General features: G+C 45.6%; 1 protein-coding gene across 1 annotated transcript in view; it reads right to left on the bottom strand.

Annotated features, from left to right (window-relative positions):
* Nucleotides 1-778: 778 nt before the first annotated feature.
* LOC119660858 overlaps nucleotides 779-27,719 on the bottom strand; it is a 33,915-nt gene continuing 6,974 nt past the window's right edge. The window contains exons 2-5 of the mRNA XM_038069753.1: nucleotides 26,397-26,835; nucleotides 12,575-13,597; nucleotides 5,876-6,099; nucleotides 779-5,787 (exon numbers count right to left, since the gene is read on the bottom strand). Coding sequence (XP_037925681.1) covers nucleotides 1,958-5,787; nucleotides 5,876-6,099; nucleotides 12,575-13,392 — 4,872 coding nt within the window. The 5' untranslated portion in view covers nucleotides 13,393-13,597; nucleotides 26,397-26,835 and the 3' untranslated portion in view covers nucleotides 779-1,957. The remainder of the gene's footprint in view (nucleotides 5,788-5,875; nucleotides 6,100-12,574; nucleotides 13,598-26,396; nucleotides 26,836-27,719) is intronic.

Below are 27,719 nucleotides of genomic sequence, written 5' to 3' on the forward strand. Positions count from 1 at the left end.
TCATGCATTAACGCAACCTGGATGATGTGGCGTTCCACAACTGGTGTAATTTGTGATCGACATATCACCACGTACTCGAGGAGGGCGATCAAACCCGAGTCTGCAACGGACTCATCTGAAGTGGCTCTTGCCACAAAGCCTCACCGGAGGTTATTTGGTACCATGGGAGCCGGGATGGCCCTCTGAGAGCATATGCTCCACAGGAATTCCTAGGGGATGTGTTCTCGGACCGGTGATTTGCGGTTGGCAACCTAGTGGGAGTTTCATGGTGGTTGTAATTATGCCTACATCGCGGGCAGAGCTTCTCGGAACTCAAGCGTGGAATTGCGCTGTATAACTCGGATGCCGTACCCCTTAATTGCGGCAGAGGTGTTAGATAGGCCTTGCATCCACTGGTATGAATGCTGAGCCTGCACTCAATATAAACCAGTACCGCTGTGCCAGTCATTGTGGGGCTCTGATTGTGATCCCAAAATCAATCCGTGTCCGAAAAGGACCGTGGGATTATGCCTACACGACAGGTACTCACATTAACCCCCAGGACTTTCATGATCGACGTATCAGCAAAGGTCTTAGATCTAAAATTTACGGCAATGTCGTCCGTCCTGTCGCCGTCTATGGTTCTGACTGTTGGCCGACTATAACGTCCTTCAGTAATGGAGGCGATTCGTGGAAAAACTGCGAGAAAGGCGTCTTCGATGGTATGGTCACGTAATTTGCGCCAATGAGAACTCAGTTGCCAACATTGGTCTGAACATCGAATTCGCTAGTAAGCGACCAAAAGGCCAGCCGAAACAACAGTGGCTTGATACGCTGGGTGGGAATTTTAAAGCCTCGCGATTGTATCCAAATCAGGCATTTGATAGAGTCAAATGGCGAAACCGATCATCACGACCCGGCCACGCTTGTGAACGCGACAAAGGCTGAAGAAAAAGAAGATCTTTACTATGCCGAATTAATGGCCAGATTGAACGCCGAATTGCAGAAAAAAAAACCCGAAATTCAGCCCCGGGCGATTTTTTTTATTCTCCAGCTTTAAAAAGCTACTTGTCGGGCAGAAATATGAGTCAAATGAATAGATCATCGCCGGAACACAGGCCTATTTTGCAGACCTTGAGAAAAATTTTTTCCAGACGGCCTAAAGAAATTGGAGCAACGCTGGGTCATGTGTATCGAGCAAAGAGGAGACTATGTTGAGGAATAAATCGCCATTTCTCAAAAATTCTCGTTTGTTTTTTGAAGGCTAAGTATTTATCGGACAGCCCCTTTTCTCAGCAGCAGGCATTTTTAAAACAAGGGGATCATTATTCCAGCACCGGAGTCCTTAGTAGACCCATTGTACTATCCTACATCCATGACCAGGCCAGGATTTGAACCCAGGGCACGAGATCGAGATTTTAAAAACGGACAAACATCTCGGTCCTCGCTCTGTCCAGCAGCAGTAGACTTATTGCGACTTAGAGGTGAAAATAAACGTTTAAAATTTAAGATTTTTATGAATGAACACGGAGAGAGCTATTTAGAGAATAAAGCATCCGGAAATTTATTTACAAAACGCTTGAGAAAGTCGATTGATTCAATAACAGAAGAATAAACAATAAAAATAAAAAAAAAAAAGCGCCAGTCCCATCGAAATGAGACGAATATTATTTCTTTTAGGCAAAAAGACTGAAGAGCGTCCTGCCTGCATCTTGCTCATTCTATTAAATATACCATTATAGTTCTAATTTCATTATTTTTTTTAATATTATACTTATTTTAGTCATTTAATTGTTTCGTTCGCATTCTAATTCATAGTAGAATTTCACAGACAATATCTAATGTGTGATCCTACTATAGATAAAAATAAAGACACAAGGGAAATGGGGGGGTGAGGGAGGGCTGAGGGGCTTCCAGATATAACCCAAGAAGATAAAAAATAAAAAACATGTTATAGGCCTACTTTAAGAACTATTGACTACGTATTATTGGTGAAACAGCGTGGCTTCTCTTTATGACGGCTATTACTACCGCCAGTTGTTGCCCGTATGGATGCATTATGGATTCCCACACCTTGTGCATTATTCATGTCATCGAGGGCACGAAATCGCACAAATCCATGCTCAGCAACAAGCATACTACCACTGTTTGCACTATCACCGCCGCTACTACTTGTGCTCGTACAAGTGGCACCACCACCCCCACCACCGCTACCAGCACTAATAGCAACACTCCCACCATTAACTCCATCAGCTAAATTGCCACCATTTGTGGTTAATGTTAAACAACCAACACCGGTACGATTATTGTCGGGACAATTTCCAACAACACCACCGGGTACTCCACATCCTGATAGTCCACCCGATGAGGATGAATTGTTGATCAAAGTAGCGCGCTCTGGATTGGGGCAACAGAAATCATCAGCATCATCTGACGATGGGATCGCATACTGTTGCTGATGGAGCTGCCGATGATGGGGCTGATGAAGGACTGAACTATTGCTACGTTCAAGGGAAGACCGGTGATGATGGTGATGGGATCGGTCACTTCCGCGATAAAAAGCAGTACCGCTTGTAGGTGTTTGTTGTTTAACAATATTTGCCCCGTTATTTGTTGGCCCATTGCGTGCACTGTTCTGAGTTCTATTATGAGTGGAACTAAGGGTTTGAACCCCCGACGGCCTATGTGAAGAAGAGGACGAAGATGATGTACTATTATTGCGTCCTCCAATTTGGCCACCATGCATTATATTCCCGATATTATTCAAGGTTCCGCTCTTCCGCACGCCCCCATTGCGCCTTTCGAAAGAATTGTAAGTAGGGTAGTTACGAGCCGACCCACATGAATGAGTTGAGTTTGTGCTACGCCGTTCAGGATTCTCGTAGCTTGCCCGATCAAGAATATTCTGCTGCTGTTGGTAGCGATCTCGCGTCGATCCGGTTTGGCTCTTTGCCGATTTCGACAGAAGATGACAATCATTTCGTGAGTTCGGACGCGGATGATGGTCACTCGGACCTTCAGCATTGCCAAAAATTGGGCGTTCAAAATCTTGAAAATCATAGCCAGATGCCGGTGCATTTGGAGGAAGCATCGATGGATCACCACCACCATTGTTGGCTCCATAAGGATTCGATGGCTCTGAATAACAATTGTCCTGATGGTGATGATGCCGAGTGCTGGCTGAGGTAGCTGGCCTTAATTCAAAATTGGGATTTTCATAATGATCGGTTTGAGAGTCACAAAGAAAACTATTCACATTGCCACCACTGCTCTGTGCATCTAGTATATGAGGCGAATGGTTGTGATGAAAGTGATGAGAGGCAGATCTAAGGGAGCTGGTTTCATAGGAACGGACGAAATCACCACCGGGTGCAGCGTTTTGCAATTGGAAATCATGTTGCAAACGTTGTTGTTGTGTTATATTTGACTGATTCGAGCTCCCACCACCGCTTCCGCCTGAAGAAGAGCTATTTGCTGCTGCTCCTCCTGTTAGAGAATTCAGCGCAAAGTTGTCATCGTAGATGGGCTTACCCGTTCGTAAAGTATACGTATGTAAATTGGTGTTTGCATTGCAAACCGCTGGATAATCAGTCTCAAAATGCTCCTGACTGGAGCTCGATGTGCATGGGAACAATGCAAAACCCGAAACATTGTGAGTGTCCCCGCCTGCAGCTTTCTCGCGCTGCAGGACACCAGAATTCCCTCCCGTTTTCAGTCCAGCTACCCAGGACATAAGCGTAATAATCGCTATTTCAATTAAGCGCAAAGAAAACTGATAGCCCCATTGGAGCCAATCAATTTCAAGTGCAACTGTTATTAAGGGTCTTGTAGTCGATATGCTCAGGGCGCCATAAATTTGAAGTGCTGCAAGCAGAACAAATAACAAAGCAGTTGCAATCGTAATATGGATAGCATATGAAAGATTTTGATAGCCATGGATATAGTTTTGGCTTTTGCTGCGCAGTACACGCTTGAGAATTCGATAGAGATACAGATACAACAGCCCGAGGCTAAGGCAAACGAAAATATATATAATCTGGCAAATTAGCGATAAGACACGTGGCGGTGAGGGTGGAACTTGCAACTGGTGATGATGATGATGATGGGAATGGTGAGTGTGTCCTACAGTACCGACAGTTGGCAGTCGACCGACACTACCAGCCATTGTGCCGCCACTGCTGCGATAAAGTTGTTGCTGATAGTACAACTGCTGATTGTTAGCTGTAGTATAGCTCTCCACATAATGTAGTGTTATGCATAGTCCCACATGCACGCTGCTCCCCACAACAACGGTTAACGGCCGAATTAATGCAGAATAACGATTGTTCTTATGATTCAATGATCGTATCAATAAAAATAATATCAAAACAGAGAATGAGATTGTGAGGAATGTCGCTGGTAAATTCAAAAGTATCTCGGAGACGAACAGATGAAAAGATGAATGGATATTATAAGCGTCATAGCAAAGGTAAAAAATTCGAGTCATACAAATCACGATCAGTATCAGGTGAATGCAAATGAAATATGATTGATTGAAAAGATGCGTCAACTTATCATAGAATATCATTTTAAAGATGGAATAAACCGCTAGAATTGTGAATAAAATTGCAGATAAGTAAACATGTATGTTCCATGCCACGGTCCATGTTGCTCCTCCGCTGGAACTGTTGCCGCCTCCGCCTCCTCCTCCTGAAGCCGCTGAACCTACCGTTGATTTTGTACTTGCATCCTTATCATTCCCCACGCCACTACCGCCACTCGGAGTCGACGTCGTCAGCAGTAGACTTTTATGATTGTTTCCTACATTATGGACTACTTGTGTCGATCCTCCTTCAGGTCCAACATTCTCCCCACCATATGGATTTTCAGTGGATTTCGTACTCATCTTAATTTTCGGCTGTGGTTCGGCAGCGACAAAAATATCAAAATTATCATAATCATCGCCTCTAGTGTTTTCATCTTCAGTTGGGTTATCGTTATTATTCTTTCTGTTACGATCGCTAGCAATATTACCACCGGGATCCTTGCCTTCACTGGCACCTGAATTCCCTACTTCTACGGGATTATCATCCGAATCACCAGTGCTTTTGCCATTTTTGCTTTGATTGATGTTCGGATTTTGACCGTTTCCGGCTTGCTGATGGCTAATGGGGGACTGCTGAGGGGAGTTATTTGGACGAACTGTAGCTGTACGCAAGAGGACTTCAGGAATATCCTCTTTACGTCCATTGGAACCGGACAAAATCCGCGAAATTCCCTGAAAATGTATGACACTCCCACCATTGTTAACCCCACCATTCGTAGGGTTAATCCCCTCGTTCGGTATAGCACTGTCCGATATCGCCGCGCCTCCAGGATTGGCCGCAACACCTGAACTCTTTTCAAAAGTTGGCGAATCAACTTTATTATTAACTTTTATTGATGGCGTATTAAGGGCCTTTTTCCGTTGACCTGTGCTTCCTATGTCATCAGTCGGTGGTTGCGATTTACTGTGATCTATTGACTGTCCCGTGATGCCTCCATTTAGATCAGGCGGTCGTAGAGGTATACGTTCTTGTCCAGGCATTAGGCTTGGTGGTGGAATCGGACGTCGATTAATATACGTTCCGCCACCACCACCACCACCGCCAACGTTAGAGATACCACCATCATTATTAGTACCACGTAAAGTTGGCTTGTCAGCAAAAGGATTCGTATACTCGGGCGGTAGAGGAGGAGTAAGAAATGACCTTGCGGGTGGGGAATATGATGGCATGTCGATTGAGTACATTGGATTTGTCGGCGGTCCTTTCTTTTGTAGATTATGAACTGCAAAAGAAAAAAAAAGAAGTATCGTTTTAGTCACAAACAGAATTACTATACACGAAAATAAGCCTGGTGTTTCCGAAATTCTTACTTGACGGTGGAGGTGTTGAATTTGTAACAAGATGCCTGTGACGATCACGATCGCGATCATGATTATGATGACGATTTGGATTAGGATACGTTGGATTACTGTTGCTTTTCAGTATATCAGCATTCGGAGCGGACGTCGGTAGTGCATGATCGCGTTCCAAGTCCAGCTCGTAATTACGATGATGCAAATTGATTTGTTGTTGATGTTGTGATTTCTCCAAATAACTGCAAATATTTTGAAGATAATTAGTCAAAATGGACGAGAAGAATGGTTAAGGACTATGAAAACTTGAAGGATATTTCCCAACACGTATAATAGGTTTTATTCATGCTAAGCCATTAATTCGATTGGAATAATTCTCTGTGTATGAAATGAATGAACTTATTATACTGAAAGGATATAGCCTACAAGTTCGACAGAAATAGATTTAAACATTTCACAAACATATAAATTTTACAACACAACAGACGCAAACAAACAAACATGCAACATAAATAGCAGGAAATCAAAAACCAACTTACAAATCATGATGGCACCTTTCCCTTTTTTTCTTGAATTCACATAAAAACCGAAAAAAAAAACTTAAATACGAAACGTTCTCTCTTGCGTATATACACAGAACCTCATTCACACATTCTTCAATTTACGTCAAAACGGAAACTTCCTTGTGAAAGCACTGATCGATACCTTCCATTTGATACCCCACACGAATATACGGAAATACGTTTCAACTCCCCCCACGACTTTACGAGACGCACGCCCTCCTCCTATACTGTTCAGCACCTAGTGCTCTTGGGACGACCCACTCGTTGGCCATCTTGGAAGGGTGAACTCCACTGCATGGCTTAGCCCGCAATGCCCTTTCCGTCTTCCTATGACATAAGTGCCAGGCTCGTGCGCAAGTTCTTCGTTTGAGATAGTATCAGGCCAGCGTATCCCGATTATACGATGCAGACACGTGTTCACGAAGGCTTGGAGCTTTTGGGCAACAATGGAGTTTACTTTCCATATAAAAACACAGAAAGGACACTAGCACAAAACAATCTCTACTCGATTTTGGTGTTGAAGTAATTTCCAGATTTTAGACAGGGCAGCGAAAGCGGATCTAGCGCTGTTAATGCGTTGGCCAACATCCAGTTCAGTGTCACCGTCGCCAGAAACCACGCTTCCTAGCTATACGAATTGATCGACGCCTTCGATGCTCTGCCCGTTAATGCAGATAGGGAGAGTGCGAAGACCCATCAGACAGAAAACCTTTGTTTTGTTGGTGTTTAACTTCAGTACAACTCTACTTGCCTCTTGTTCCGAATCCAGAACCATTTGGCCAAGGTCCATGACTCGGTGAGAGAGGAGACAGAGGCCATCAAAGTAGTCAAAGTATTTAAGCAAAAATGAACCCTTGAACTCCTCCACGTCGTCCGGACAAGGCAGTATCAAGAACATCCCCCGATTACAAGAAGAAATAATATCGATGACGAGATCCAACCCTGGCGGATCCTGGTTTAGACCTAAAACCCCTCTGATTTTATCTCGGTGCAACACGTGACATTTTTCGCCATCATATGTGGCTGTGGTAATGGCTATTAGATGCCATTCCTGCGTAGAGCACTCCAGATACACTCCCTGTTCACGCTGTCGAAAGCTTTTTCGAAAAAGCAGGTGAAGTGAAGATTTAAACTCCGTGCACTGTTTCAAAATGATCCATAGAGTGTTGATGGGGTCAATGCAGGAGAATCCGAAGCAGAAACCAACCTGCTCTCTTGATGCGTTTCAGGATTATTTTAGCTATTATATTTGCGATTGCAGGGATCAACTTTACACTCAAAACGGCTCCCCTTCTTTGGGATCTTTGACTATCATCCCATCCCCTTTTTCCACTGTCTGAGAAAAGTCTCGGATTCCCGAAGTTTTTCATACAAGTGGAATTAGCAGACTTGTAATAACTGAAAATCCAGCAATAAATAACTCCACTGGGATATCGTCAACTCCAGGGGCCTTAATCCATTTGAGTACATTAACGCAAAAATTACTTCTACCCAGATCAGGCATTCGATAGAGCCAAATGCCGAAGCCGATCACGACGAGCCGACCCCGCTTGGGAACGGGACAAAGGCTGAAGGAAAAGAAGAAGAAGAACGCAAAAATTACTTCTCTTCTACTGGGAGAGCTTGAGTCTGCACCCATGTTCTGGTGAGGACTGACGCCACTCGGAGGCTGCTGCAACCGCCGGAGGGTCTCTGTGAGGTCCTCAAGCGTAGGGAGCATGCGTTCGGTTTGCACGTCGATGGCGGACCCAGAACGATCTCCTTAGACAGACTGAAGCCTTTCTTCACCTTCAAAAACTACACTCGGGGATTGTGTCAGAAAATCAAGAATTCTTTCACAGAAAGGATAAATCTTTTGCCTGAAAGATGACAAAAAGTCATGACACTATTGCCTAACTCTTTAAAAAACAGAGGAGGAAGACTCTGCAGAAGGAAATTTCAGCCGCACAGAAAAAGGGAGTACAGGCCTGCCTATCAGAACCTTCTCCTCCGCATCTACCAGGAAAAGCAGAAGAAACGGAAGCTGGTGATGTCGACACAACTGGCAGAGCTCCCAGCCGACGACAACGGAAGGCACTGCGAAAGAAGACGAAATTTCTTGAATGAGGACATAGGCATTGTTACACCACTAAGTGTAGAGATGTCCAGAGAAATCGGACGCAAGGAAGCGGAACTTTCGGCGGAAGGTGAGGACATTCTGGTAACCTCAATGAGATCCACACTGATCGCAGCATCCGGCGCAGCTCTGAATGGATTACTCAATTCAGAGCATTGCAATGAGAGTAGTTCATAGACTTATTCGATTAGATCTATGGGAAAACAATGGACGTGGGGGGCACAGAGCATTGGAAGTCATTGGAAGAACTGAATCTAGTTTTCGCAATGCCTTCCGATTCTCAGATAAATACATCTGTTTAGTTGAAGATATCCTGATCCTGGGGCGAACCAGGATACACTGAAGTCTGTCAGGATATACTGAAGTCTGCTACACCGATGACTTAAAAACAGAACAGGATTCTGGAGCAGGAGTCCACCTCTCGAACAAAAATGAGAAGTGGGTTCTTCCCTTGAGACAATATACAATGATCTTTCAGGCTGAAATGTATGCGATTCTAAGGGCGGCAACCTGGATGATTGACGAGCGGCTGAAGGGCAGGCACAGCGCAATCTGTACCGATAATTATGTCAAGATAGTCAAATCCTTTCATCACTTCAAACATCATTCAGGAATAAAGAAATCGATTGAACTAGGTTTCTCGATTGAATTGGGTTTCTCGATTGAACTCGGCTCCTAGATTCAATACAGTGAAACTACTATGGGCACCCGGTCATTATGGTGTAGAGGGAAATGAAATCCCGGATGCCTTACCAAAAGAGAGTTCAGTTTCCCCCATGCCTGGACCGGAACCAGCAATTGGAGTGTCAGCAGCATTGGCTAATGCTTCTATCAAAAACTGGGAACAAGCTTCCCATAATGACAGGTGGCTGAGCCTTAGTGCTGCTAAACACACCAAACAATTCCTATTAGAGCCAAACAAACATACTGCAAAGTTTATCCTGTCGAAAGTCAGGAAGACTTGCAGAAGTTTTATGGGCATTCTGACATTCAGCGGAATCCACGGAAGATTTTCTATGTGAGTGCCCTGCCTATGAGCGTATCAGACATCAGATTTTTGATGCGGATGTGCTACAACTGCAGCAGATAGCATCTGAAGAGGCTGCCCGCGCGTTCAATAAATCCCAACAGCAACTGGCTGAAGCTACACTCATGGTATTTCCTCTGCAAGATGCACCTCTAGCCGTTTTTGTAGATGTCTCTGACATCGCAGTAGGTCACGCCTGGCAGCCGTTGAACTTCTTCTCTAGGCAGTTGAACCCCGCTCAACCGAACTACAGTGCCTACGATCGTGCATTGCTCGCCGCGGATTTGAGCATCATACTTCTCCCTAGAAGGCAGGCCGTTCACAGTGTTCAAAAGCCCGACAAAGCGTCCCCTCGTCAGCTTCGACATCCGAGCTTTAAAAGCCAGTTTACGTCAAACATCCAGCACGTGTCGGGCAAGGACAACATAGTTGCTGACGCTTTGTCTCGTATCTCCGAGGTTAACATCCCCGCCTCACTCGGCTTCTCGGTTATTGCCAAGGCGCAGGAGCATGACGCAGCACTTCAGAGCCTCAAATCCAACCCCGGGAGTTGCCCATCTTCGGCTCGAACTTCACTCTCAGCTACGAAGACTCGGAAAAGGGACCTCGGCCATACATTCCGGCCACCTTTCGCAAGGAAGTGTACCACGCGGTTCACGACTTAGCGCATCCAGGCAACAGGACAACAAATCGGTTAGTCACCGAAAAATACTTCTGGCTCTCTATGAAAAAGGATGTCAATTCCTGGGCCAGAGAGTGCATCGCATGCCAAAAGTGTAAAGTTACAAGGCATGTAAGGAAAGAAGTAGGCTCATTTTCCCGCACTATCAAGCGGTTCCACACAATACACCTCGACATAGTAGGGCCTTTGCGAGACTCGGTTTACGCGGTGGCCTGAGGCAATACCTCTGAAAGACATTACGGCACAATCTTGTGCCGAAGCTCTCTGTCGAGAGTGTATACCTCGCTTTGGCGTCCCTGCAGTGGTCATCACTGACCAGGGAATGCAATTTGAGTCCATTTTATCGGAGTTAGGCAAACTCCTGGGATTTAAACGTTAGCGGACTACTGCATACCACCCGCAATCGAATGGGATGCTAGAACGTTGGCACCGGACGCTGAAAGCCGCCATTATGGCACCCGACGATCCGTCCTGGACCCCAAGTCTTGCCTCTCGTCCTATTCCGTTGCTGCCAGCCCCGTGGAGCTGGTATACGGAGCGAAACCGAGACTCAAGAGATCGGACCTCACAGAGTTGGGGTTGGCGCGTCTGCTGAGAGACAATCTCCGATGCATCAAGGCCACTCCTCCCATCCAACACTCGTCCGCACCTGTCTGTGCGCCCAAGAAATTGGACACGTGTTCGCACGTCCGGAAGCCGCTGCAGCCTCCTTATGAAGGCCCGTACCGCATTCTCGAGCGGGGAGATCATTTCTTCCCCTCGTATTGTTTAGGGGTCCCCCTGGCACCCCTAAACAACGACGCGTTCGCTTCAAGGGGAACACAGTTTCGGATTCGGTCGCTGAAACCCCTCGGTTTCATCTGGGGGCGGAGTGATGTGGCGCGGCATTCGAAATTTATTTCGAATGATCCGAATGCCAGCGGACAGATAACGTCACCGGCGCTCTCCACTCAGTTTAGACCTCGCTACAGGAGTGGAGAGCAGAGTGCTATGAGGGGGACGGCAAAATGTCATTTTTGGAAGAAAAAAAATTACTGATCTTCTGTCTACGAGTTTTAAAAAATTGCCCCAATCACATCTACTGACAGAAATCCTGTGATACATAAACGAATTCGGGATATTCTATTCCACTAGAGTCTGAGTGAGTGCTCAGAGGCTTTGTCTCTCCAACCACACATACCTCGGTTCGCAAACTAGGATTATTCAAAAATTTTGAAAAGTAAATTTTTGGTGCGTTTTTGACTTTTTTTTTTGTAAATTTTGGTGGCTTTTCCACGGCGTCATAGTCTACAAAGTTAGTGGACCGAAAAGCAAAAGTCCAGGGCTTCAGGTTTTTTTTGTAAGAATACTCGGAGTGCAGAATTGTTCCATTTGCATGTAGCCCGTAATGTATATGCATTTTTGCATGTGAGAATACTCAGTTTACTGTGATATTGACATTCAGTGTTTTCAGTTGCAGTAAATTTACTCAAGAGAGACAATTTTGAGTTGCTATAACTTTGTCAGAAGGGGAAGGATTTGCACCAAACTTCTCATTTATCGATTTTCAGGAAATATGGTAAAATATTATTGTTGACTTTATTTGAGCAGATATAAGGGCGTAGAGAATTTTTGAAGTCGTAGACGTCCTACATGGACAGCTTCGTGATTTTTTTTTCAGATTTTGTGGATTAGGTAGTTTCTGAGAGTGGGCCCAGGATTTGAGTGATCATTTTCTGCACTCCCCGTCCCTGTAAACTCCATGTAGGATGAGGTTACTATATTCGTGCGTGTTCACAAGTCTAAGCTTCCCACTAAATTTTACGTCAACTGGTTCACACGAAACCTTAAAAATGTAAGCCTTGATCTGACAGAACTTCGTCTGACAGAAGCATCAAAGCAGGTATAAGCAAGTGCAAGTAAATAATAAGTTATATAATGAAATTAGTAGAAGCAAATGTAAGGCTGTAAGGAAAATAATGAAATTATATGAAAGCATTTAGGGGAAGAAAACATTTAGGCGATATTAATAATATGGTAAAGGTGACAAGGTGAAAATTATATACCAAATATAGTAAATGCAAAAAATATAATAAAAAATCAGTAGTTTAAATAAAAATGATGAATGACAGTGATTAATTTTGTACGCAGGGGTCCAGTTCATTATTTACACCTCTGAGTATTGCATGCGAACAGATGTTAAACAATTCAACGTAAAATAGTATGTTTTCCATGTTACTAAGCTAAACCACTAACTCCTCTGTTGTTATCTTAACTCCGATGAATTATTAAATAATAAATACAAAAAAATATACAAATAAAAGGAATAATTAAAAATATTGGTACTCACCGAAGTGTCGTTAAAGGTGGTGTTGCAATCGTTGTTAAACTCGGCACATAACTATTATCTGGAATGCTTCGTTTCGTTGTTGATGTAGTACCGTATGCAACTTTTATAAGAACCGCCGCGACACTACGTTCTAAATTATCGATTTTATCTAAATAATGACCTCCGGTACCGATTCCACTATTACTACCGCCTGCATTGCTATTACTGCCACCATTAATAACAACTGGTGATGGTGGATTATCACCAATTGCAGCAGCCGTTACGAGATTCGAAGATGACAATGAGAAGGGTGACAATGTTTTATTGTTACTTGAATTTAAACTATCACTATTTAAATTTGAACTAATCAGAATACCATCGCTATCCTCATCACTAGAACTACTGCCGTCACCGATATTATGACCGTCATTTTGAAATAAATCGTCCATACGTAAAGCAACCGAGTTACCAGTTGCAGTTGCAGCCTCAGCTGCAATACTTGTCGACGAGATACCCAACGGTTGTATCACTTGATTTATTAAAATTAAGAAAATGAACATAAGTTTTCGTCGTGTTAAGCTCCTGTGTTTTGCTCGCAGGATTCGAGTAGTAATAAGATAATATAGATTAACACAATAGCTCATCCTAGTTGCTGTATGTGAGTATATATCTAGTAATAAATTCCGTGATCCATTTCGTAGACGATGTTTTTTATAAATAACACGACGGGGGCTGATTTTTTGTTCACGTAAATCGCCACAATGACTTTTTATCGTGAACTGTAATGGTGGTGGCATTAGTATCACATCTGTATCATTATCTTTCGATGATACTGTCATGGTTGCCTTGAAGTTAAATTCCTTGGATCTTGCCAATTAATTTATCCTTGCCGTTTCTCCGATGGGATGAACATACAAAATGGTCAACTGCTTGATTGCAATCTTTGCTCTCTTGTGATTTCTCATATCATCGGCAATTTTTAACATCAGTCCAATGGTTACTAGTCGTTATTTACTGCGTTTATCTGGGAACTGCCGATTTAACCTAGAAAAAAAAAATGAGAAAATGAATTTTTATGTCGTATCTTCGTCGGATAAATTAGATAATTTTCAATTGAATCTACAAACACAGAAATAAAGAAGAACCTCCCCCACTAGCATGATTTGACAAGTGATATATCCTGTCAAGTCCAAGTTAGCGAGGACTTGACGTACAGCGACCACCAGGCAATCACCTCTGAACAAAGGACGGAGCTACAGCAGGAGACCCGCACCCCGGAAGCTGAAATCCAAAAGAACACAAACATGGTCTTCAAAAACAATGGATGAAGTGTGGCTGCACCTGCCTCGTAAAGCAGGCACCTCCACACTCCACAAAACATCTTTAAAGCATGTAACGCATCGATGCCTAGAAGATGCTCATCCCCCATAGGGAAACCCGCAGGAACCTCAAGCCCACCATCCAGCGGAATATGAGAGAAGCTCTGTTCAAAAGCGGACAAATCCCTGGAGTAGTGCATATAACATCGTGACAGAACGACTCAGAAGCTGTTCATCTCCGCAGAACAAGTGCCCTATCCTCTTGTTAAAAATAATCCAGAAGTTACTTCCCCACCAAAAGGCGGATACTCTCCTGGACAATATTGTCTGGAGAGATCCCCTGTGTTTAAATAGAGCTGCTAACGAATCCCATCCGCCTCTCCACAAGAAAAAAATGTGTGATGGGCGTCGTCCACAACTCCATTGGAAAACGCGCAATACGAAAATCGTATCTTTCCAAGGTAAGGCTGAAAACCTCCATGTCCACTTAAGAACTGGATAAAGAAATAGTTGGTCTCACCATGCTTCTGATTTAGCCACCCACCTAAGTTGCCAATGAGCCGCGTAGTCCATCTGCCTCTAGTTACATTTTGCTGAGAGAATTGCCAACCACCTTCTCGTCCACTCCAGCACGCCTACCTCCCCCCAAGACCTTCCCATCATTCCAGGCTTGAGCGACCATGACGGAGTGGTTCTCCACTTCAATATCACTGATCGCCTCTCCAAATCCCAGCCTAAATTCCTTCCCAACTGGAAACGCCTGAACTACAACCTAGCTGACAAACTGTCAACTATCTACCTCCCACCCAATCCGTCTCCTACCGAAATCGACGGAGCCATGGAAAAGTTCACGGAATTCACACAAAAAGCCTGTAGCGAAACCATTCCTCTCAGACCACTAAACTACCAGGGCCTAATCACCCTGCCTCCCCATGTCCTTGACCTCATCAAGCAAAAAGCCACCCTAAGACGCCAACTCCATCGACACAGATACGCTCCCCAGTTTAACTTCCTCCAATCACGCATCTCTCATCCAATCCCATATCCAAACGCTATATGCTGACCACTACGCTATGAAGCATGCGAACATCTCGCTTAATCAGCAAACGTGCAATAAACTCCGTGGTACTTGTCCTCGACTAGCCAAACCCTGCACAGCCAGCGTCCTCCCTCACAACACCTCACCCAAAGCCCACGCCGACCTGATTGCTAACAGCTTCCTGGCCGCCCACCACACCACCCGACAATTGTCTGATCCACCCACAGAAACCACGGTGCGCCAACACATCCACAACCTCACCACCACGACATCTATCTACACCCAATTCCCGATCCCACCATCCGCACCTACAACAACCCACTGCTTGCCAATACAAGCCGTCACATCCCAAACAATTGAATCCATCATCCTCTCCCGAAATAATAAAAAATCAACCGGCCCTGATCACATCCCAATCATTATCCTAAAAAAATGCGCCAAAATCGTAAGCCCTTTCCTCGCTCAACTCTTCAATCTATGCCTCCTATCTGCACACTTTCCCACTCCATGGAAAGAATCCCACATCGTCCCAATCCTAAAAAAGGACCAACCTTCAGCTTCCCCGGGCAGCTACCGCCCCATCTCCCTCCTCAACGTGACATCGAAAATTTTCGAGCACGTCATCCACGATATCATGCTCCAGCACATCACTGATCACGCCATTATCCCCACATTCCAGTTTGCCAACAAACGTGGCCACGGCACCTCACATGCACTCCTAGTCCTCAAGACTGAGATCCTCTTCCCAGTTAAACAAGAACATCCCCACCACCGCTCCGACATCCAGAAAGCCTTCGACGCGGTCTGGCACGAAGGCCTCACCTACAAACTTTCCCATACTTTCAAATTCCACCCTCAGCTATGCAAACTTGTCCTAATTTACCTGTCCGATCGCCAATCCCTAGTTCGTATCCACGATACCCTATCCGACCCGTACAGTCCTCCTGCAGGCATCCCCCAAGGCCCAGTTCTGTCAGCAACCCTATTCTCCCTATACACCGCCGATATACCGCTCCAACACCCCACCAACTCTCCACAAACGGTCAAAACCATCCAATACGCGGACGACTTGATCCTTTACACCTCGTCCCGAAACATACAATCCGCCCAAAACCGCATCAATACCACAATCTTAACCCTCAACAAATTCCTCCAATCCTGGAAGCTCCTCCTCAACCCCAGCAAATGCGAAGCCATTGTCTTCCGCGGTAGAGCCACCTTTACCCGCAAGATGCTAGCCGACACCCGCAACCTCACGATCAAAATCGGAACATCCACCATTCCCTCCGTTCAATCCACTAAATACCTGGGAATAACCATGAACTCTCGCCTGTCACCCGTGCCCCAGGTGAACTCCATCCTTTCAAAGACCCTAAGCAACTCAGAGTCGCCTTTCTCTTTGCTGATCAGCGCAAACCTCGCTCTCTTCCAACGAGAAAGGAAAATGCCCTGTTTCAGGAAAGCGTTGAATGTGCTGAAGGTCTGGAACACCAGTTTGTATACCTCTGCTGGGATTCCACCGGGTTCTGGCGCCCTATTGTTTTCCATAGAAAGGAATGCCTGTTATAAGGAATGGGGCAATGGGCAATCCTCGGTGCTTTCCACGCCGACGTCATCATCCCATACGGGATGCGTTGGGAATAGTCCCCGTACAATGGGCCTTGAGTGAACAGGGTTTCCACAGAACCAAGATTTTTCGAGTTACCAGTTTGTAACCGAGACCCCATAGGTCCCTATTAAACTTGTCGAGCTTTGTTCCTGTTTATTGTCTCCTCTTGGCTGATCTGTGCTCTATCATTATGGTACATGCCTCCTTCCGACCGTTTGGACGTTGTGTCACGCGGCAGAGACTGTGAGACTCCTTCCGAGGCTCTGCAATTTCCGTCGTCCACCAATACATAGAAAGTTTGCCACGTCTCCATGCCCATCTGGACATGGGAACTCCGCAGGTCGTTGTTATCAGGTTCATAACTGAATTTACGGCAATATCGGGTGTAACACCAGCACCCCCAGGTGTACCCTCCAACGAGGCTGCACCTATTCCAAGAGTTTCAACAAACCTCCCGGTGTTCACCTAAAGAGCGCTGGGGTGACGCACACCGAGAGTTTGTGTCGACCACTTCCAAGGCAATATATTGATGGTCGCTTGCCGAGAAGTCTTCCAGAACTCGCCACCCGTACACCAACGGCACCAGGAACTCCGGGGCAAAGGTTACGTCTGGAATGCTTCCCTAACCTTCTCCAGAACATCAATCCTACGTCGAAAGCCCGGCATTGTCCCATTCGGTGTTAGATGGACACTGGAAAACGTTTCACCTAAACACCGAATCCAAACAGGTCCCACGGTCCCTGCATGGGGTGCAACTCTCCTTTTCCCCAAAGGGGAAATCTTCGCCCGATGCTAATGTGATGAAGAGCTTTCGACTAGCCATATTGCCGAAGGTATTTCCGGAGCAAATACTCGCTCGTGGGGAGCAGGAAATACCGTGAGCAGCAGGAAGCACCGTCATGAAGATGTGTGGTGGAATAAGAAATTCGTCACAAGAGAGAATTTGCTATTGCGCTAATTAGTGCTGTCCCCCCATACTTGAGGAGGGCGATCAGACCCGAGTCTGCAAGGGGCTCATCTGAAGTGACTCTAGCCCTCTGAGATCATATGCTCCAGGAGAATTCCTGGAGGATGTGCTCTCCCCCCGGTTATTTGCAGTTGGCCCCCCTTGTGGGAGTTCATGTTGGCTGTGGTTATGCCTACATCGCGGGCAGAGCTCCTTGGAACTCAAACGTGAAATTGCGCTGTACATCTCAGGTCTTAGGTAGACCTTACATCCACTGGTATGAATGCTGAGTCTGCACTCAGTATAAACCAGTACCGCTGTGCCAGTTATGGCAGGGCTTTGATTATGGTCTCAAAATCAATCCGTGTCCGAAGAGGACCATGGGATTATGCCTACACGGCAGGTACTCCCGGGACCTTCATTGCACTGGTCAGGGAAGCGGAAGATGCCACAGATTGCAAGAATTTCAGGAATGTATACCGCATCACGAAAGGTTTTGAATGTGGTTGGAAATCTTTCGATCGTCCTTTGAACGATGTCAACGGTCGAATTCTCATTCACGATGATGCTGGGCTTCAAGGTCTCCCAACAGAGTTATTATATTTATCGCTGCACGTGCAGTTACTGCTGGTCTGTTGCTTCCATTCGTACGGAAATCTCGGGAATCCGAGACCTTTCCCAGAAATTGGAAGAAAAGAATGATCGTCAAGATCCCAAAAAGGGGATCTGTTTTGAGTGTGGCAATTGATCTGCATGCTTGCTGCCGTTGCATAGGTAATAGTTCAAATAATTCTAGAAAGCAAAGAACTTCCTGAAAGCATTGACCACATCAACACCCCCTGCGGACCATTTTGGAACGCTCCGTGAAGTCTTGATCTCCACTGCGCCTGCTCTTCATCGATTTCGAGACAGCTTTCGATAGCGTGAACAGGGATTGTATCTGGAGTGCTCTACGCAGGGGGCCATTCCGACAAAACTAATAGCCATTATCAGAGCGTTACCGAGGTAAAATCTCGGAGGATTTTGAGGTCCAAAACGGAGTCCCCCAGAGTTGTATCCTGTCACCGATATTATTTCTTATTGTTGTCGGTGACGTTCTTCATGCTACCTTATCCGGAGAACGTAGAGGAATTCAATGGATAATGACATCATTTCGCAAAAACCTCGAGTACGCTGACCGACATACGCTTTCCACCCCAGGCCTTATATTGGTAGATTGGGCGACAGAGGACACAGCGGACTTGCTTAGGACTATACCACGGAAACAGCTGACGGTCTGACAGGAAACTGAGGGGAAACAATGTCAAGATGACAAGGAACTCTCGACTAGATCGTCGGACAGAGTTCATCGTGAAACTCAACAACGACGTAAACTCTTGGGCTAGACAGTGCCAGAACTGTAAGGTCAACAAGCAAGTGTATTCCATAGGTCAACCAAGTGCTTGCGCACCGTCCATCTCGACATCATCAGCGCTTTGAGAGACTCGCACAGATGCAACTATGGGACCATCGACAGGTTTATGCGGTGGCCTGAAGCAATACCTCTGTCTGACATTACGGCGCAACCTTGTGCCGAGGCCCTTTGCCTAGAGTGGACCCCGCGCTTTGATGTTCCAGCCGTTATCATCACGGACCAGGGAATGCAATTCGAATCTACTCTTTTCGCGAAGTTAGGAAAGCCTCAAGATTGCACCCAGATCAGGCATTCGATAGAGCCAAATGGCGAAGCCGATCACGACGAGCCGACCCCGCTTGTGAACGGAACAAAGGCCGAAGAAAAAGAAGAAGAGGAAAGCTCCTGGGCTTCAAACGGCCTAGGACTATTACATACTGGCCACAGTCCAATGGAATGGTGGAGCGTTGGCACCGGACGTTGTCCCTGTGTTGGACATCAAAGCAGGGCTAGGCGACTCTGGAATGCTGCGTCTGCTTAAGAACGCGGTTCTAAGATGCAGGTCCTTGAGGCCGCTGCAACCACCATACGAGGGCCACTTTAGAGTTCTGGAACGAGGCGAGCACTCAAGGTCGACGGCCGGAGCAGGCTCAAGTGGGTCTCCTTGTCGAGGCTGAAAGCGTTCGACGAGCCCTTGGTCGCTTCAAAAAAAAAAAAACGTCAGGTTCGCTCAATAACCCAATTGGCGGGATCGCTTGGTCGGTTTGCTCCGTTGAACCCGCGCGGTTTCAGCTAGGGGCGGTCATCTAGATACATTTTCCTGACAAGCTTGTACTGCAACAGCACGATCGCTCCCATTATAACCTGCGATTCTTCCATCAAACACCATTGATGTCCCAAAACCTCTCACCTACCTTCAGCAACAACCTCAACTCTAAGAAGAGATCGACCTAGAAGGCTTTCGCTTTGCCCGCTTTTTTCCAAAAAGTGCTGAAGAGAGGAGTGGCAGTGACTATACGCCTGCATCTCGCCAGTTCTACAAATAGTTGTCCTTGAAATACTACATATTTTAAAAGTCATTATTGGATGCTTTGGCTCTGTCATGATAGTTTTCACGAAATCTAAGATCAACCTTGGATTCCGACTTCAAATGAAACAAGACAAAAGACAATTTTGCATGAAAAATCTGTTCAAATGAGCACTTTCATCTGATTTACCTGACCTACTTGGGGGAAACAAATAGAAAACGAGACGACATACCTAGACCATTCCATGATAGTCCACCAGAATGTCTGCTCACCTCGATAAATGCATCTATTTTTGAATAGATAAATTCATTTTTTTAATAAAGGGACCAATTCTGATTTGATAAAAATAATAGACCGCCCCTTCAGCGCTCTTTCTGCAGTCTGCAGCTAAAATGCCTATTCGCAAAAAATGCTTCCATGAAGTATCTTTTCTTTTTTCTTAGCCTCTATCTCTGTTTTTCTACCTCTTGCTCATTCGTTCCATCTTATAGATACCTTCACAAGATATAACTTACTGATCACCGCAACTTTCTACAAAAATGGAGTCTCTAATGGCCCGGCCTTAGTAAAGTAAAAAGATATTTTGCCACGGTTGTTTTTTATGCCCAAAAGGTGTACGGTGGGCCGACGAAGACCCCGGTCAATTGCTTCACCGTCGTTGTTAGTTTTTTCCCCTTTTTATGCGACGATCACGTTTGTTCGGTTTGTCCGTCTCCAGCAGCCTCTCCTATGTGAGTAAACATTGCGGCTGCAAATGGGAAGATTGAGGTGCGCTTCAATAGATATTTGGCCCCTCATGTTTTACCAAAATACGAGCTCTTTAAAAACGCATAAAATTTGAGTTATGCAAACTATGGAGAGCAAGGTTCTCTTCTGGGCCCTCGGTCCTAGAACAAAGTCCTTAGTGTTCCTAGGACCTATCTAAACAGGCCATTAAAGATATCAGATAGATTCCCTTTCTAATTGCCAACGACTGACGAAACATCCCAAATACAACCTCTGTGGGTTGCATTCCAGATACAATGCCAAATCTGTGTATTTACATCTGAACAAAAACAGAAAACCCAACGAAAAACCGTACTGGATACCACACGAAAACCAAGATAATGGTAACTGAAGAATTTCAAATAAAATGTAGCATATGCACGGGGATGAAGATCTGTTGCCACAAGAGTAGTATCGTGCAGGCTGTGCCAACTAGACAGGTCAGATATCTTTTTTTTTCATGCGAAGAACCACATACAATCTTGGATGTCTCTCTTGATGACTTGCTCGCGAGGAGAGGTCTACCTTCTCTAGAGGGGAAGTAACAAAACCTGTTTTTACTTAAGATATATACACGACTGTATTGTATTGAGATTTGTACTTTTCGTGAGTTATCGATAGCAAAAAGGCACAATCAATAAAGCAAGCGGATAGACGGTGCATTCGGCATTTATAAAAGATACTCTACATGACTCATTATGAATATATGGACGAAAGCAGTGTTAATGATCGAATTTGAATTTTCGGAATTTTTTTAACATTATTTTCTGGAAATAATAGCAGAGATATCCAAGGTACCAATTAGCTACCACAACTACAAGTCATAAGTCTTCAAAGTTAGCCCCAGAGGGGAGGTTCCCTTGCTTCAACCCCCATGGAAATTCGTAGCGGTCACGGGTTTCCCATCTCTTAAAACAATGGCCCCATTGGCAACCACCGTGGCAAAACTTATTGACACTGTTGTTGTTCTCCATCCGGAGGGAAGCTCGCGAAACAGGTCGAGGTCCGCTCTTCGAAATAGGCGCTCCGGTAGAAGGTCGCCAGGACCCTCGACAGGTACCGATATGCTGGTACCACGGAAAAAGCCACAAAATGTACCAGACCATGCGTCTTAGCAGCAAAAAACTAAATCTGCCGGTAGTCCTGGGGACAGCAACCCTAAACACAGCACCATGTCGCTCTTCCCGTTTACGACCCCCCGGAACAGGCGCAACTATTTGATTGATACAGGTACGCTGAGGTTTCGGTTCACCTGGTATCCAAGTATTATCGACTAACACCTTAGGCTTTAAAATTGGCACCAGTAAATTCATCGTTCCGCACTTATGGCTACAGTCTGGGTTTGGGAATTTGACACACATATTCCTGGCGTTTGGGGGCTGTCAGTCTGTTAACGCATATAAGAGAAGAGAATAGGTTGGATATACCATGATCTAAATTGTAACACAAACTGCAGAATATCATAATAATCTTCTGATCCCTAGGACCATGCGGAAGGTGGAAGCAGTTTCACCACAATACAAGGACAATATAAGCTGATGGATTCCATTGATCTCTGTATCTGACTCACCCATGTAGGGTGGAAAGAGGGTTATGACATAACATATACATACATTGGCTATGGGAGGGACACCTAGAAATCAAACCAAACAGGGAGGACGAGAAAGGTAGTTTTTTACGGTGCAGGATTTCGGAAACCCAGTATTGGCGGTTTTCAGGAGTGGGCAAGCGGGCTCCCGGAGTGCCTCAGTAGTGGAAAACTTGGCTACTTTAGCATCTGACGAAACAAGAGATCTTAGTGGATTGGAAATGAAATCTCCACCGAATCCTTTTCGCAAAAACTTGAGAGGTCACCACTGAAGGCAACATTACCCCTGGGCAGTCGAGATTCGTCGCGGGACTCAAAAAGGAATCCCTGGACTGACAGACAGAGAATCCCTGGACTGACAGACAGAGAATCCCTGGACTGACAGACAGAGAATCCTTGGACTGACAGACACGAGAATCCCTGGACTGACAGACAGAGAATCCCTGGACTGACACACAGAGAATCCCTGGACTGACAGACAGAGAATCCTTGGACTGACAGACAGAGAATCCCTGGACTGACAGACAGAGAATCCCTGGACTGACAGACAGAGAATCCCTGGACTGACAGACAGAGAATCCCTGGACTGACATAACTATGGATACTGTACGAGTAGACGGTCGTGGAAGGTAGCAAACTGCAACAGTGTTTGTTTCACTGGGGAACGCATAAATGAACTCTGTGATTTCATTAAGGATAAGCGTCATGTGGCAAAGTCACGCGAGAGATGCAGGTGACGCCCCCCTCAACATAAGGCAAGTGGAGAACGCGGGAAAACCGAGTAGGAATGGAATAAGTGAAGCCCTCGGTTGCCAACAAGTGGCGATGAAAAAAAAAGCCTCATCGCCGAAGAAAGTTCCGAGTAGTTCTTCGATTACCGCCCTAACTTTGACAAAAAGGGAAAAGCCTACAGCTCGTAAACGCGAAGAATGGACATCAAAAAGCGGCAGAAAAGAAAAAGAAGACTCACCCGAAAGTAATGATTATTCCAAAGAAAGGAGATATATCTTACGCCGGTATCCTTCGGAAAGTCAAAGCTCTTTCCGGAATTGACAGACCTGGGTGGCGGTGTGAGCCGTATCAGACGTACGTAAAAGGGGGATCTGATGCTGGAAGTATACAAATCTAGCGAGAAGACAGTGGATAGTTTTCCCGGTCAGATGGGAAACGTGCTAGGGGAGCAAGCAGACGTGAAAACACGAAAGCAGCAGCTAGTAATCGAGTGCAAAGAGCTAATATAGGTCACATCACGCGAGGATATCTGTGCTGCGCTAAGGGAACAATTCAACAGTAGCGAAATAGAAGAAAATGCCATCAAAAGAATGAAGAAGGAATATGGAGGTACAGAGACCCCAGTTATTAGCTTGCCGGTGGAATCAAGGATTAAACTGATTACCGCGGGCAAGGTCTGGGTGTCGACATAGCGAGCAAGTACCTCCACAAGAGATGCTTCAGATGTCTTGATTTCGGTCACTTTGCAGCAGGATTACTAGTGAGCACGATAGCTTATCAAAGACTGCACGGGGAATCCGCGAAGCATGTTATGCAAAGGGTAAAAGGGAGTGGACGACAAGCACAGTGCAAGTGGTGGCAGGTGCCCGGCATATAGGAGGCAGCTGAATCGTGAAGCTAAATGAAGTTGATACAAACCAACCTTAATCATTGGGAGGCAACCAAAGACTTGCTCTTGCAAACCATTCGAGAGTCGAATCTGGACGTGGTGTTAGTCCTTCGTAGGCGAAAGAGTCATCGGGAAGCGCGGCGATATGAGCATGTGAACGGCAAACGATTCAAGAAATTATGGCTTTGTACGGGCGAAAGTCAACGGCATTCATATCTACAGCTACATCACCGACGATTTCAACGTGTGCACGTTAGCCTGGGGAAGTCGAGGGATGAACACCAGGGGCCAAACCCTGCTTGAAACCTTCGCGGAGCTGGCCATCGTACTGCTACACCTTCCGAGGCAGAGGACTAGACTCAATCGTCGATTGGACTTACCTCAGTACCTCGTTGACAAGATGAATGATCTGGCAGGTGAGTGAACACTACACCCACAGTGACCACAAGGCTCGACATTAGGAACGGAGAAGACGACTGTCGACTGAAGGAAAAAAGCGCAAAAACCAGGATAGCTGGGTGGTCTACTGGAGCTTTCGAGGAAGAGACACTTCGGCGGCTTTAGAAGGAGGTTATGACCCGAAGGGAAAGTGAGCCAGTTATGTCAACGGAAGACTAAGGTATGCGATTCTACAATGCCGCTAAGCAAGTTTCATTACAGTAGGAAACCAAACTACTGGTGGAGTCAAGAAATCTCGCTGTTGAGAGCATCGTGTCTGCGAGCGAGGAAACTTTGCCAAAGGACCAGAGAAGAGAAGTAATACCGCGATCTTCGAAGTAGCCTTAAGAAGGCTATACAGGAAAGTAAGCGGAATTACTACAAGCAGTTGTGCCTTGAAGCAAATACGAATCCGTGGGGCGCTGCTTTCAAGGCTCTCCACCAAAAGGTGAACCAAACCTGGCAGTCAACCAACCGCTTCCAAACCATCCACCTCGACATCATTTGCCCATTGCATGATTTCAGATATTGCCTCACAATCGTCGTTAAGTTCAGCTGAGTTCGCCTGAGGCGATTCCCCTAAAAGAAACTACGGCACCATCATGTCCCGAGGCCCAATGTCGAGAGTGGATTCCACGCTTTGGTGTGCCGGCGACCATCTATCATTGGCCAGCGAATGCAGTTTGAATACTGATTTTTCTCGTTGTTAGGCAAACTCTTAGGCTTCGAACGACACCGGACAACTGCCTACCACCCTCGATCCAACGGCTACCATCAGGCATGGCAAAGGACGCTAAAGGCCAATATAATGGCGCAAGACGATCTTTCCTGGTCACAAGTCCTGTCACTCGTCCTACTTGGCCTACGGACAGTCAACCACGAGGAGTTTTCTGCAAGCCCCCTGGTTTCAACTGGGGATGGAGTGCTGTGCAGACCGCTGTAATAGAATCTGCCGCAGCGTAAAATTTGCCTGCAGCGAAGTGCTGGAGGGCACTCAGCGCACCCGCTGACTTAAAACGCCCCTCATTCCCTCTTGACAAATACATACTGGACATAACGCAGAAAGAACCTCTGCGCTCGTCCAGCAGATTGATGGGTTGCGGGAGTAGATCCGGGAACTTAGGTTCCAACCGGAGCATTGCACGATTCCCTCTTCGGCGACCGTATCAAATGAGGAGTCGTCGAGTCCCCGGTCATCCTTTACTCCTCAAGCTGGTGCATCGCATTTGCCGTGTGCGAATTCGGGTCGGAGACCAACCACCGAGCTGAACAGATTTTTCCGAGGAGGCACTTACCCGAACGACCGTGTAAGTCAGATAGTGTGCAGAAGGGGCTTGAAGTTCTCCGCAGACTCAGTTTCCTGGATCCGATAGCAATGCTGACGGAAGATACCCTGGGAAGGCAATTTCACTCCCTCCACCTATTGTTAGCAGAACCTGCACTGGAATGGTATTGGCGGTGCGGCGGAGGGCTAGTCCGCTGCCCTGGAATCTGCTGTGCGAAGAACTGCTAGACCGGTTCGGTCAGCTTGCCAACGATGAAGACATTCGAAGGCTCATGAGCAACCGGTTTCAGGGAGAGAGTGAGCTTTTCGACGAGTATCTGCAGACCATTCTACAGCTGGAGGGCTACCTATCCACGCCCCTAGCCAACGACGAATTGCTCAATGTGCTATGAGCCGAAAAGACCATTCCGTTAATGAGGGCTGGGATCTAGTTCGTGCGTCCCCTAAGGTATTTTGCTGCGGATGCGCGCCGGACTTTTACCACCAGTGGCTTCCTATCGTCATGCTGGCGACTGTCCCAGAATATAGGAGAGGCTGTGTCAACTGTTTCACCAATTTGTCATGTCCGTGATTAGTGCCCTGAAAACAACATGGAGCGAGAAGGTATTGTTTCGAGAAGGCTAGAAACACAAGGTGCAACTGAGGTTTACAAATGATGCCCTCTTCTCATTGACTTGATCAGAATTTCAAAATCAATTTTACAACTTTCACCTGAGGGTGGGAAGTGAATTACCGAGGGTGGGGGAGGTTTTAGAATTTAAATACGTATAATTTGCCTTCCTAGAAATAAATGAATAGAAAAGGATACTTACACTTCTGATGCAAGAAAGTCGAATCACCGTCAAGAATCAAATCCAATGGTATTTATCCTTGACGATTTGCTTCCTTCAGGATACTGTGACTGCGAATGTGTGACTTATTTTCCTTTATCCATCATGTAATCCCGATCCCGCGCGGAGACACTTGTTAGAATTGTCGGCACACATCATAATCATACATTTTCGACACTGGCACTAAATTCCGTGCACTATCGTTACGTTCCGTACTTGCGTACTGATGTGATAATCGGAATACATTATCGCGAACGTCAACAAATAAGGGTGACGACTACCGTAAATTTAGGGAAATCGTAGCGATTAAACCGGCCCGAAAAAGGTATTTCGAAGATATGTAAAGAGACCTCCGTCAGTCACTGAGGGTCACACGTGTTTATACCTAGTCTAGAACAGACGGTCACGAATGCTGAAGGAGCTGAAAAGAGAAGGAAGAAACGTTGAAATATAAAAGTAATATAAACATATCAGGATTGTAGATTTTTATCACTAAAACAAGTTCAATGGGTGACGGAGCGACAGGAGCTGCTCATATGGATACTCTAGCATTCCGGCCCTCAATAAGTCCATTGTACTATACCCTCTTAGACAAACATGACCATAAGCGAGATTCCAACCCCTAGCGCGAGGTCAGGATATCTAGAAATGCTTGCGGACTTAAGGAGGTCTTATGGATTCCGAAAGACGTATGCAGACCGCGAATCTTTTCCAATTAATTACGATTGCGTCCAAATCAAGCCATGTCTCTGACAAAGTTGGTAACGCAAATCGGCATATAGGCAATGTTCGTTTCGAAAAAAAAAGATACCAATTATTCACTTAATTGTGTTTACACTAAACTAACAAATCCCAGATAGTGAAGCCTGCAAAGAAGGGATTTAGGGATTAGTAGAGATTATTCGCGTCTAAAAAGACGTGAAATTAAATCGTCTCCATCAAAACTTTAAAGTAAGGAAAGCTATTCAATGAAAATTATCTAAAAATCTTCTAATGCATTTTTTTCTAGAGGAAAGAGGCTTTAGTTTCATAGATAAATCGTTCCAATTGAGACTTGAAAGGCTTTAAATTAGAATGGATTAAAGCACGATGAGTATAGCCCTTCATAGTCGAAATACTTCCTGGCGTTCATGAAGAACCCCCTTAAATTCACTTCCATTGTATGCGTAAGAATTAATTCGATTTCGTGTCAATAGGTGAAAATCTCTGAGAAAAATGCAGTGTGACAGACAGACGGATAGATACAGTTGAGATTGACAGAGCTAAGTTTTTCACAACCCCTTTCCCCAGTTCCGTAGAGAGAAA

Source organism: Hermetia illucens, chromosome 7 (genome assembly GCF_905115235.1).
Source record: "Hermetia illucens chromosome 7, iHerIll2.2.curated.20191125, whole genome shotgun sequence".
In the NCBI taxonomy this organism is placed as follows: Eukaryota; Metazoa; Arthropoda; class Insecta; order Diptera; family Stratiomyidae; genus Hermetia; species Hermetia illucens.